The sequence below is a fragment of the Hemibagrus wyckioides genome, linkage group LG19, assembly GCF_019097595.1.
Source record: "Hemibagrus wyckioides isolate EC202008001 linkage group LG19, SWU_Hwy_1.0, whole genome shotgun sequence".
Lineage (NCBI taxonomy): Eukaryota > Metazoa > Chordata > Actinopteri > Siluriformes > Bagridae > Hemibagrus > Hemibagrus wyckioides.
In genome coordinates, this window is record NC_080728.1 from 10,890,180 (window position 1) to 10,903,807 (window position 13,628).

Below are 13,628 nucleotides of genomic sequence, written 5' to 3' on the forward strand. Positions count from 1 at the left end.
CTTTACTCTGTACAGAGTGTACTATAAAACAGATTAACTGTATTACAGTGTGTATGTATACATGCTTATCTGTAAAACAAAAACCATGAAAAAAACCCCAAAGGATACAGAGACATTTCAATCCACTGCTTTTGGTTCACTTTGTTTCTGGAAATAATTAGCAAGCTAGTTAATGGATATATGGTAATAATCCATTTAACATTGAATTAATGTATTAATTTAGATACTTCAGAAGCACTTCTATAAGTCGCTCTGGATAAGGGGGTCTTCCAAATGCAGGGTGAACGTTTTTTTGTTGTTGTGCCACTTAGTAGCAGTTAGTCACAGACCTAGATATAACAGCGGAACAGACAGATAATTAACTTGAGTGATAAATGGATAATGGATTGATTGAGTGATAAACAATAACAAATGGATGGATGAATGTAACGAATACAGTAGATACAAACAGATAGATGGATGAAACAGATGATTAGAAGTATAGACAGATAAATTGCAGCATACATACAGATGGACAGATGGTTATAACAGATAGATAGATAGATGGATGGATGGATGGATGGATGGATGGATGGATGGATGGATGGATGGAAGGACGGACGGACGGACGGACGGACAGATAGATAGACAGACAGACAGAAAGACAGATAGATAGATAGATAGATAGATAGATAGATAGATAGATAGATAGATAGACAGACAGACAGAAAGACAGACAGATAGATAGATAGATAGATAGATAGATAGATAGATAGATAGATAGATAGATAGACAGACAGACAGACAGACAGACAGACAGACAGATAGATAGATAGATAGATAGATAGATAGATAGATAGATAGATAGATAGACAGACAGAAAGACAGATAGATAGATAGATAGATAGATAGATAGATAGATAGATAGATAGATAGATAGATAGATAGATAGATAGATAGATAGGTAGCACAAAAGTAGCAATCAAAACCATAATGAACAATAGATAAATAAAAGAGCAGGACCAACAAGACCAGTTCCCACTGAGTGTGCAGACTGCAGAGGGAGGAAGAGAGGGATCAGATCATATTGCAGAACGTGGGCAGACGATTGACATAAAAGAACCGGACGAGTTCACAGCCCACACAGAGCAACGCTCCCTAATTGCCTGAGACAATGCGCGCGAGGACAGAGATTACCATGCTCACAGCAAGCTGGCCTTAAATACACCGCTGGGCCTGCTGTGTCGGACTGTTGCTATGGTAACTCAGAAGGGGTAGCATTACTGCAAGGTATGATGGGAAGTGGAGAGGGATAAAACACAATAGCTGCTAAATTGAACTCATAGCTTCACTTTCTTCCTTTTTCCTCTCTCTCTCTTTCTATCTCTCTCATCTGCGTCTTTTTGCGCCCAAGTCTGTGAGGCAGGTTTGCTCTGGAGAAATGTTGTATACAGGCACATTCTGATTGTAATATCCATCTGAGAAGTGAGACCAGCGTCAGGCATGATATTACTGGAGCTAATTTTGTTAAAAGAGCTCTTCCTGATTGCTCTCCCTCCTTTTCATCCACCCTCTCTCTCTCTCTCTCTCTCTCTCTCCCTCTCTCTCTCTCTCTCTCTCTCTCTCTCCCTCTCTCTCTCTCTCTCTCTCTTTCTCTTTTTCTCTCTTAGCAGCCATGTGACATCTCTCTTATGTACTTGCTTTTCTTTTGACCTCCTGTCTTGCACTTGGTTGCTTGATTGGGCTGAACTATAGAATAGCTCGTTCTAATGAGCTGTGCATTGTGACCTACACTAAAACCTTTTCACAAAGCTTTCTTAACAAGTGTGTAAGATGGAACAGCGATCCCAATTACTGTGCTCATATTGGAATCATTATTATTGGCCACTATTAGGCAGCCAATTTAGGAGTATTGTACCACATTTATCAAGCTGGATCTGAAAGAATTTATTGGGAGCTTTTACAGTAGAAATGTTCTATACATTTACATTCAGTAATACATGTGAACCACAAATGATGGGCTTCAAATTGTAAAATTGATATGAACTGCTGTTTTTTTTGCTGTTGCTGAACTTTGTTTTAACCAATCAGCCATAACATTATGACCCCTGACAGGTGAGGTGAATAACACTGATTATCTCCTCATCATGGCACCTGTTAGTGGGTGGGATATATTAGGCAGCAAGTGAACATTTTGTCCTCAAAGTTGATGTGTTAGAAACAGAAAAAATGGGCAAGTGTAAGGATTTGAGCGAGTTTGACAAGGACCAAATTGTGATGGCTAGATGACTGGATCAGAGCTTCTCCAAAACTGCAGCTCTTGTGGGGTGTTCCCGGTCTGCAGTGGTCAGTATCTATCAAAAGTGGTCCAAGGAAGGAACAGTGGTGAACCGGCGACAGGGTCATGGGCGGCCAAGGCTCATTGATGCACGTGGGGAGTGAAGGCGGGCCCGTGTGATCCGATCCAAAAGACGAGCTACTGTTGCTCAAATTGCTGAAGACGTTAATGCTGGTTCTGATAGAGATGTGTCAGAATACACAGTGCATGACGGATCAGGGCTGTTTTGGCAGTAAAAGGTTGACCAACACAATATTACGCAGGTGGTCATAATCTGACTTGCTGTGAAAGACTAACCCATTCCATTCACTGTGAAGGAACTAAGATTTATCCAAGGCTTCAGCACTGTAGTGACTCTTCTCATTAATCAGAAGAACGCTAGAAAGCTCACATGAAATGAAATCGTTAACCAGACTTTCACCCATCTGAAGGAGGCACCTTCAGCTGTCTCCATTTTAAAATGGTCTGTCTGTTCTAGTTGATGCCTCTGACACAAGAATAGTGGCTGTGTTGTCTCAAAGACTAAGATGCCAAATCTCCAATCCCAGAATGCCTAGCTACACAACAACAAGGCCAAATCCAACTCCCATTTTGCACACAGTCCATGCACACACCTAGTGACCTAGTATTTAATCCAGTGCAGTCATTTTCACTTCGATTCTTGTTTTTGTCGTCTTAGTTAGTCTGGTGATGTCCTGACCTGTGTCTGGCTTCTGACCTCCATATTGGATTTTTGTTTTGGATCGTGTACCTAAATTCTTAATATATTCTTACCTGCATTTGCATCTGTCTCTGCTGCTTGCCAGACACTCATTCAGACAGGCAGGAGTGGAAATGAGTCCTCCCACATGTGCACATGTTCACACAACCCACATCAACATAGCTGGTGCTGCCTGTAATCAGTTTAGTGTAATCCAGACTTTTTCAGGAAAGCAACACACTCATAAGCACAGGGCATGTGGAGGTGTGGGGATGAGGGTAAGTATAAACATATTAAAGCTTAGGATATTATACAGGTTTGCAGTGGAAAGCCTCCACAACAACATCCTCATCCTCTGTGTCGCTTGTGTGTGTGTGTCTGTGTGTGTGTGTGACATATTGAACATTAACTATAGCAGACTATTTTTTCTTCATCTTTTTTTTTGTTAAGCTAATTTTTTCAGTGGTCTTTTTGCTTATTGTCAGTTTATCAGCACAAAGTGGTCTTAGTGAGTGGTCATTTCTGGGTATTCGACTGGGAAGGCTGTGACCTGGTGGAAGGCTGCCGGCTTCCTGCAGGGGATGTCCTGTATGACTGCTGTCTCATAAGAGAACTCCTTATCTTTCTTGATTATTGCTTTGTTTAGGTTTACTCAACTTAAATCATGTTTACTGATTTAATCTAGTCTATTATAACTCTTGCCTCTCAGTATGGTCAGTGTTTCTCAGTATGGACTGGGACATTTTGCTTGTCTTCTAAATACAGGAATGCTTTGTCTTATTTCGGAGAATGTAGACTATCATTGAAGGAGTTGGTTTAAAAAGAATGACCTAACTGCCCAATGTAAAGAAATGGCCACTGTTTAAATACATGGTGTGTTTAATTAATAAACTCCAAGGTCATCTGATTAACCGCATTCTATCTCGACTCGACACACAGAAACACTTTTTAAGAGATAAGAGTCTGAAAATCAGCTTAAAATGCTGATGCTTTTTTTCTGATGCTAAAATGCAGCTTTTTTTTCAGATTTTCTAATTCAAATGTAATCTATATAATCGAATGTCTTGACCATATCAACCACTGACAAAGCGCTTTTTGTGTGTGTGTGTGTGTGTGTGTGTGTGCATGTGTGTGTGTGTGTGCGCACAATGATTAGCTGTCGTCACATTGGCATTTTTCCAGCATGTCTGTCAACCCCTGTGCTGCTATTTTTAACTTTGAGGCTGAAGGTGTGTGTGTGTGTGTTTGTACAGTCCTGTAACTGGACTCTCCTCTGTTCTCTTCGAGCGGGATAATTTTAGACGAGCAGTTGGACATTTCAGCAGGGTGTCGGGTGTCTAGCCCACCACCCTGTGTGTGTGCCGTGTGTGTTTTTTGTCTTTTCTCTCTATCCTTCCTCTGATTGTTTCATATGCGCTTCAGTCATACGTAACTGTTTTCAAAGAGCAGCTGATGGCTGTTTCAGATGAGCACTGAAATGAGCAAACTTCCGTGTTGAACCTGGACATCCACATCCGAACACGTGCACTTTCTGTTTACGTGTGTACGTGTGTATAGAAGTCAAATGTTTTTTGTGCACTTACATGTTTTTGGGAGATGAACAGAATATCAGCACTCAGGTGTTTAGGACATTCTGGATTATGTTTAATGATTCAGTCTGTGATGATGAGATTGGGCTGGGGCTGGTGTTGACCTTAAACACTGGATCAGTATCGGATCTGATGTGACCTTTTCCATTAAGATCCACCGACAAATTTCATGTCTTGGATGCATATGCTTTTGATCAATACAAAACAGTGTGTTTGTGAACATAAGACTGGCCTGTGACATTTCTCACACCATGATAACACACACCCAACTAGCTAGTGAGAGGGAGATGGGAGATGGAAACATGGCAGAATTTGTAGCATTTTAAAAAGGGAAAAGTTTATGTGATGCTGCTGTAGGGTGGCAGCCATAACATAAAGACCAGCAGAGAACACTAACCACATGATGCTGACTCACATATACACTGTGCGACACACACACACACACACACACACACACGGTGGCCCAGAACAGAAACAGCTCTACTGATGTCTGCTGTTCAATACCATATGAGGCAGAGTCTCTCTTACATGCACTGAACGATGAGAGTTTGCTGTCCAAACAGACTGGCCAACAGATTGGTGTGGATCTTTCTGATTTTGGCAGCAGCTAAAGATGCTAGAAGATCATGTCTGTGTGTGTGGGAGTGTGTGTGTGTGTGTGTGTCTTTTTGTTATTTATCCATTTATCTGTGATACTTCATGCATTCGATGTAACCTGATCTCAAATCAGGATTTTCTCCACCTCTTATGTTTAATCATGGCTCTTTCCTCCTACAGCTAATCCCACATTTAGAGATAAAAGCTCCACAAACAGTTCGATACCTTGACAACAGTTTGTAGGATGTATGAAGCACGTATGATGGCCTCAGAGTGTGCCTAGCTGAAGGTGTGTGTTCTTTCTTTTGTGTGTGATGCAGGAAAGCCATATCTCGCTCAGGCCTGCAGCACCTGGCCTCAGTCCAGAAGCCTCTCCCTGCTGTGACCAACGGACCAGCCAAGGAGCTGCGTGCCACCATCGACTGGAGTGTGAGTCATACCCTCTGTATTTCATGCCTCCTCATCCTACACAGATATAACTCCAAGCCTGAAATGCACAACATTGGGTTTTAGCTTCTTGTAAAATGCACTTAATTATAAAACATATAATGTGAAATAACTTTCTATGAATTTTTTTTCACCTACCTGGTAGCTACACTTATCATCTGTTTTATTAGAAAATCCTACCTTCTGGAGTCTCTATACACCAACATAGTGGGCCAACAAGTTTTAAATGTGTAACGCTTCATATATATGCATATTTTGACACAGATCTGAGATATAAAATGTGTCTGTTTGTATAACCATAGCATTCCTGTCTGCTGAAAGCATCTGACCTCTAAATGAAGTGTTTCTACTCACTTTTCCTGTTTTCTTATGCTTTTCTGTGTAAACTTGAGTGACTCAAGAAATATGTGATCCAGCCTGAAACCATGTCACAGTCACTGAGATTGAGATTGAGAGTCATTGAGATTTTTTCTGATATTTGGTTGGAATATTAACCCAAACTCTTGACCTGTATCTGTATGATTATTATGCGCTGTGTTCCTGCCACATGATTGGCTGATTAGATTAGTTTCAAGAATGTGTAGGTGTCCAGGTATGTGCGGTGCATGTACGTGTTAACTGGAACGTTTTACATGCAGAAGATTTATTTTCCGTCGTATAAGTGAGCAGGGAGGATCCCTCTGTTTGTTTGCATGATTTGCATATTTAGCATTCTGTTCTCGGTCATGTCTCTTAGAGACCACAGGCGAGTGGGTGGAGTCAGTGGGCCACTCCTCGCTGCTAGCCTTTCTCATCTTATAATATGACCAGAGCCAGCATCAGACTTTCAAGTGTGTTTGCTTTTGTTGGTGTGAACATGGCAAAATCTCCAGGATTGAATTAACATTAGGGATAATATAGTGCTGTAGGTGTTAATTCAGTGCTGTGGGTTTCGCTGTCATGTGTGTGTGGGTATGTGCTTGTCATACTTAATGGAGTATAAATCCTCTAACTGTTGATCTCACTGAGCAGTGCATCATCTCTTGAGTTAAAGATTATGCATTTTGTTTATTTACTGTGAGTCTTTGTACTGTTTATGTGTACAGTGTACATTATGTTATGTTCCTGCATGTGAGAGATCATAGTAGTCATATGCATATTCAGGCTGTAACACTCAGATCAGCCCATGTGAGTTTCTGCTGCTCAGACGTCAGAGAACATGAGAAACGCAACGAGAATGTGAAAAGAGGCCGTTTTCTATCTGATAAATCTAGCACTTTTCCACCAACAAGGTGCTGATGCTATTTTCAGAATAGCCTAATCTGGAAAGCCTCCACCATTTTTATTTTACTGGAAAAATGCCAGCTTTCGGATGCAAAATTGGTCTCGTTCCAGCAATGTTGCTGGTCTTGAGCCACTAACATGATGTTCAGAGGGCAGCTTCATTTCATTGCCATGACAACAGCATGAGCTACTCAAGCTATTTAAATGACCGCAGTTAAAGCGCCAAATGTAAATTGTTATTAAAATGATCATTCAGTAAGTCTGAGGAAATAGCGTTGTAGTCATGTCTGAAGAGAAGGTGATGCTAATGGAAACAAAACAGCCTTTAAGCTTTTATACTCTTAAATAACCTAAAGCAGTAGCTACATCCTGAGTTAACTATGTCATGAGTTTAAAATCACGGGCTTTGGAGGGTACAAAATGGTGTTATTGCCACAGTTATTCATATGGTTAGAGTAGTGTTACCTAGTTTCACAACCCCGACCTCTAGTGTTTGCTGGAAAGTTGGTATGTTTAGACACTAAAGGGCCACAAGAGCTGCCTACTTTCACAAGGCAATTTGATCACCATTGCACACTAACCACAGACCATCAGCTCTAGCATGAGTCAGTCGCAGTGAGAAGAAAGTGAAACGTCTCAACCGCAGAAAATCAGCTAATCATGTTGTGTATTTTGGGTTGCGGGAGGAATTTGGTTATAGACATGAGATGTTAAATTGAGCTGTGAGATGCAGACTGAGCCAAAAGACCCAAAGAGCTGAAGTTCTGCAGAAATTAGATGTGTTCCCGATATTTTTGGAATGATAAACAAAAGAAAGAAAACAAACGCTGGAAGCGAACCCATATCTAGTTATTTGTGTAGTTATCTGATAAGGTTTGTTTGGTTTTTAATGTTGTTTTTTGAACAAGAAAGCAAAAAGTATGTGTATAGCTCTAAATGCCCCTTAGCCAATATTTTTATTTATTTATTTGTGGATATTTTTCTATGTTTAGCACAGCATGCATGTTCACAGAACAGACTGTCACCTTCAACATACTGAAACTTGTAAACTCCAGGTTTCGGGGCATCTGATATCCTTTGTGCACTTTTTCTAAACTGAGACTAAGCACTGCCTGTTTTATTCTGTGTAGCTGAACATACAGACAGGCAGTAGTGATTGGATAGTGTCACACTCTTTGACAGAGGACAGTGGAAACGAGAGAGCGGAGGCAATTGTTTGAAACCTGATCAGTGTGTACAGTTGCACCGCTCAGGAAGGAGAGCATTTTTTATGTAGGAGTGTGTATGACCTGTACAGGATTTGTCTTTCTGTAAAGGATGTTGAACATGTGTCCATGAAGTGTGTGTAACCTGTAAAGCTGAGGTGTGTGTGTGTGTGTGTGTGTGTGTTTAGGAGAATGCAGTAAATGGGGAGCACCTCTGGCTGGAGACCAACTGCTCTGGAGAGATGTGTTACCTGGGCGAGGAGACGTGCATGGTGAAGATTACAGTGAGTACATAAGACTACTGTACATGAAGAGATTAAAAGTTTCTTGGTCATCAGTGCAAATGTAGGATTTGCCTAATGAGTGTCGAGAAAAGTCTAGGAGTGTTTGCCTTATTTTGGAGCAAACAATCTTATTTCTCTATAACAAGATTAAGTGCAGTGAGGAGTCAGATGAGTGAAGGCCACAGATGAATAGATGTGTCATTAGAGTGCTTGTACAATGACATTTCATTTCACGAGGTAATACACATATAGTGTGTGCTGAAAGCCAGAGACTACGATTAGTCTGAAGAGGATAAAAGCAGGCAGGTGAATCCACGCTCGCTCTCTGTCAGGCTTTTGTTAGCACTGAGCACAGCACTCTGAGGTGTTAAAGAACTCTTTGATTACCTCTCCAGGCAAGTTGGCGTATATTTTGCCTCAAAACAAGCTTTTTATTGCAGGCAGCGGGAAGGAAGAGTCGGTGTTTATAGTACAAAGAAAACTATGGATGAAGAAATTACTGCGATGAGACAAACTGTGCTTGAAATGACCGATCGTAAACAGTGACACTACGCTGTGCCGTCTTTTAATGTCGTGACTTATCATCATACTGAACAAAACTAGCCCAATAAATCCTGTAACACGTGTGATCTCCATGTCAGATTATACGATGAAGATTCTCTAATGATAGACCTGTGATTAAAGAAAATGACTGCCTGCATCATCAATCAAAGTGACCTGAACTCATGCAGAAAATGGACTCATGTAAACTCAAAAGTCTTTTTTAGGGCAGTAGCAAAGTCTTAAGAAGACGAGTTCGGAGTCGTTCGTGGCCAAGTAAAAGGGCATAATTCTCATTCTTCACAGTGAGCTTGAGGTAACTGTCAGATCACAGGAGGATGAAGCAGATGCAGTTGCAGTTGAGCGTGATTTATTAAAGGCAGGTTTATATAAACGTCAGGCAAAATCAGAGACGAAATAATAGCTGTAGGTCAGGTGAGGTACAATCAGGAAAAAACTGGGCAAAAGGAACCTAGCAAAAATCATACCAACAATCACAGTAATATAATGCTTGCTAATAGTTAGATACAGTAAACATATTATTATTTTTGTGTGTGTGTAAGGCGACAGGTGAGTGTGGTCAGAAGTCTGGTGACAGAGCTTATGGTAAGGGTAGACTGGTGCGGCCATGTTCTGGGAAATTGAGTTTACAGGTATGGTTGACCTGACAGTAATTAGGTAAATTGTTTTCTGCCCATTAGCATGTGTGGTAACTGTAACTCACTGTACACAGGGTTAGTTCTGCTGCCTGGTATAACTGAGAAAGTCAGCATTTTATAAGATTGCTTTCTCCAACATAAACTGTCCATTCTGCATTTTAGGTAAAATCATGTGTCATCCTCCTGTTAGTGTTAGTGGACAAGTGTCATAGCAGCAGTTGGTCAAATGAAGATTTCTGTCTTGTTGTTGTCAGCTGTCTTCGGTGTTTAGTGAGCACATTATAAGTACGAATATCACCGACCTCAACTACTGCTACTTTTAACAGTACCGGTGTAATAATGGTGTTCAACTTATAAGTAGTAAGGTACAAATGATCCTTTCAATTAATTGTAGATTTATTCTGGGCCGTTTCTTCCAATTATTTTCTTCTCATTACTTTCACTTAATTTAATCTCAATTTTAAGCCACTGACTGTTTTGTCATTATTTGACTTGCTCTTTTCATACAAATTGCCACATTTGGTTTAGAGAAGATCCTGGTACATGAAACATCTTTGAGATAACCAGGAGCATGAACAAGCCGAGTAAAGGAGATGTTCTGCAAGTGTTTCATATACATAAACTATACAATATTGTATAATGTACTCACGCTTGGCAACTTGGCTGATTCATTAAACAGTTGCCCTTCTAGTGCAAAATCTCACGCTGGTGTTATTATTAAGCCCTTATTATTAAGTAAATGTAGGTTTATGTGCAATGTGTCATGTGCTCTTTGGTTCTCTTAAGAAGTCAGCTCCCCGGAGGAAATGTGCAGCGTGTAAGATCGTCGTTCACACAGCATGCATCGAACAGCTGGACAAGGTAGACATATAATCACCTAATTTATATCGCAGGGAATCCTTTTACTACCAACCTACAATATAGCCAATCAAGGGGATATAACAGTGAACAAAAATTTTGATTTACTGGCATTACTCTCAAGCATAAAGGCTCCTAATCCCGTCCTGTTCTTTCTTCGCATGCAGATCAATTTCCGCTGCAAGCCTACGTTTAGAGAAGGAAACTCTCGAAGCATCCGAGATGTACGTTGTAACCTCCGACTAGATGAATACAGAGTATATGTGCATGTACAGAAGAATATACCTTACACTGTCCATTGTTTCTGTGTGTTCGGGGAAAATAGAATGTGTTAAGACATCACTGGGTCCATCGACGACGGCAAGAGGGAAAATGCCGTCAGTGTGGCAAGGTAGGACACATCACTGACCCGACAGGATCAATACAATTAATAACATTTACACCGCTAACCTCATCAACGCTATTAAGTGGCCACAAAATGACCACTATGGCTTGTTGGCATTCACCAAATCACCAAGAGATTGCAAGGTTGTTTGAATCCTCTCCTCTTACAGCAGCACTAGTTAATCGTGGGTGTCTGTGAGTCGTGTGTACAGCAGAGGCTGCTTTCCTCAATGTTTCGCTGCATGGGCAGGCAACAGTCGGAAAATGTGCATTGCCTGGCTTCACATATCTCAGAGGGTGATAGTCTGCAGTCTCTGCAGTTGGTGGCTGTTGTGTGATAAATGAGATCTGACTGGTGGGTGAAAAATAGGGGATAAAATTAGGGGATTAAAAAAAGCATGATGGCTCTCATGATGGCAAATTAAAGGAAAATCAACACACTTTGCCTGAATATACAATAATTTAGCAGTCAACAGATGAGGCAGCAGCAAAACAAATCATTCTGTTTATATGTTCAGTTATGCAAAGAATGTTTATGCAAATTTATTAAAGTGTTTTATTAGAAGCAGTATTAAAGCAGAGAATTGTAATAATCCTGCTTGATTTCTAGCTGCCTCTGTGCTCGTTCATCTGCCATGTTAGTTAAAGTTCCTCTTCCTGTAAAAGTAGGCGGTGTATAATATCAACACACTCATCTGTCCTCATCAGACTTGGCTGATAAAAATGACTCACACCTCAGATATTAATTCTTCCATTCTCTATTCTGTTTTTTTTCTGCAGAGTTTCCAGCAGAAGTTCTTCCACAGTAAGGAGATTATCGCCATCAGCTGCTCGTGGTGCAAGCAGGCTGTGAGTGTTGTTTGAGGTGGAAGGTGACACTGTTACAGACTCAGTGGCTCATGTGTGTACCGGTTGCTGACTCCTGTGTCTCATGCTCTCCTTCTCAGTTCCACAACAAGGTGACGTGTTTCATGCTGCAACAGATCGAGGAACCTTGCTCTCTGGGCGCACACGCCGGGGTCATCGTACCTCCTTCTTGGATTATTAAAGTCAGGAAGCCACAGGTACGGCAGACCTTGAGTAACTAGGATCCTTTACATTTTGTTTGTTTTGAGGCAGAGAAAAACCCTGTATTTATAGGAAATGTGCTTATGATGTAAAAAAAAAATAAGCCTGATGCACTTGCATGTAAATAAGAAGTGAGACTGAGATTAAGGTCTGTTTAGAGCTCGACTGCATGGTCTTGTCTTCTGCAGTTTGTTCTCGATGTGCAACCGTTTGATATAACAAAACCATCAGGATTTATATGTACTGTATGCAGTCTTTACCATTACATGCTACTTGTTAAAAAAGGCTTGTTGCTTTTGCCTCACTTTAAACATGAATTTTATCTGTTCCATTAAAGCCTGTAGAATTGATCAAGCAACTGTCTCACACCCTCCTGGCTACATTCACACTGCAGGGCTGAAAGAAGTTTTAATAATGTGGCATTAGTCTGAACACTGTCCTGAACTGACCAATATGTGCAAAAAAAAACAAACTTCTAATTTAAACTCTGCATTGAAATCCTGACGACGTGATAGATGACGGATTGCCTTAAAAGTTGCATGAATTTAGACCAGACTGTTCAGGCTGAGGTCGCATTAACACATAACAGATCTGTATCATAGTTCTGTAACTAGAATATAGAATATAGAATGAAAATCATGAAAAACAAATTTGTTAGACAAACATAAAAATAGTTGGATCACTTTTTCTTGCAGTGTAAATGTAGCTTTTATGAAATTCCTGTTTCTAGCTCTTGTTGATTTTAGCATCACAGCCTTTGACTTTTCAGGCTCTGACGTATGATTGGCTGATGTGTGAGGGGGTGTGGCAGTGTTTTGATTATTCAATTCAGGGGTTAATAGAAGGGAAGCCTCTTACACTCAGGCGAAATAATTCAACCAAAAAGGACAACCTGAATATTTGTCCACTTTTATACATGTACAGTGAAGGTGCTGATTTTGTTTTTAATGGAAGCTTAGCTTATTCTGGTTTTACCTAGTATGGAAAGGGTCATGATGTAATTTACAGGGAATGGCCTTTTCATAGAACACCTCTTCCTGGGAAAGAGAGTGAGTGAAGCTAATGAATCTGATCATGTTTCCTTATATAGCCGCAAAACAGGACTGCACCAAAGGTCACTCGTGTCCTCTCTCAGTACTGTTAGGTTTAAGGCTAGTTTGTATCTCTGAACGTGCTATTAGACATGAGTCCCGTCTCTCTCCTGTCTCTCAGAGCTCGTTCAAAAACTCCACTCGGAGGAAAAAACGGACCTCTTTCAAACGAAGAACCAGCAAAAAGGGCACAGATGTGAGTAGCCACTACGTCTCTCAATGCGCTGACATCTCTGGGAGTGCTGGACATGGACAGATTCTTTATGTCGAAAAAAGGAAAGTTTATATTTCCTCTAAAACTGGAGGTGGGACAACAAGGTTGATGCGATTAGTGCCTGTCAAAATATTTCTCTCCTTCTTCTCCGTTTCCCTTCCCCTAACTCCTTGTCTGAGACATCTGTTGAAGCAGCTTACAGCAACCCTGTGTGTCTGTTAGTGAGTGTGTGTGTGTGTGTAGGTATGTGTATTTTGTGTATAATCCTCCTGTTTCTTCAGGAGGCAAAATGGCGGCCGTTTATGCTGAAGCCTGTGCCTTCCCCACTAATGAAGCCTGTGCTGGTGTTCGTTAACCCTAAGAGTGGAGGAAATCAGGTAGGAAAATATTTACCTTCTACACAGGGCTGATG

At 40.8% G+C, this 13,628-nt stretch overlaps 1 protein-coding gene across 6 annotated transcripts in view; it reads left to right on the forward strand.

The window, feature by feature from the left end:
- Positions 1–13,628, forward strand: part of dgki (diacylglycerol kinase, iota) — a 62,860-nt gene that overhangs the window by 27,754 nt on the left and 21,478 nt on the right. For 3 of the 6 annotated variants that reach the window (XM_058417456.1, XM_058417458.1, XM_058417459.1), the window contains exons 2-10: positions 5,524–5,632; positions 8,307–8,402; positions 10,388–10,462; positions 10,627–10,683; positions 10,785–10,850; positions 11,624–11,692; positions 11,791–11,907; positions 13,124–13,198; positions 13,498–13,593. In XM_058417456.1, the coding sequence (XP_058273439.1) occupies positions 5,524–5,632; positions 8,307–8,402; positions 10,388–10,462; positions 10,627–10,683; positions 10,785–10,850; positions 11,624–11,692; positions 11,791–11,907; positions 13,124–13,198; positions 13,498–13,593 (760 nt within the window). The remainder of the gene's footprint in view (positions 1–5,523; positions 5,633–8,306; positions 8,403–10,387; positions 10,463–10,626; positions 10,684–10,784; positions 10,851–11,623; positions 11,693–11,790; positions 11,908–13,123; positions 13,199–13,497; positions 13,594–13,628) is intronic. The other 3 variants (XM_058417457.1, XM_058417461.1, XM_058417460.1) reach the window with 2 other exon arrangements.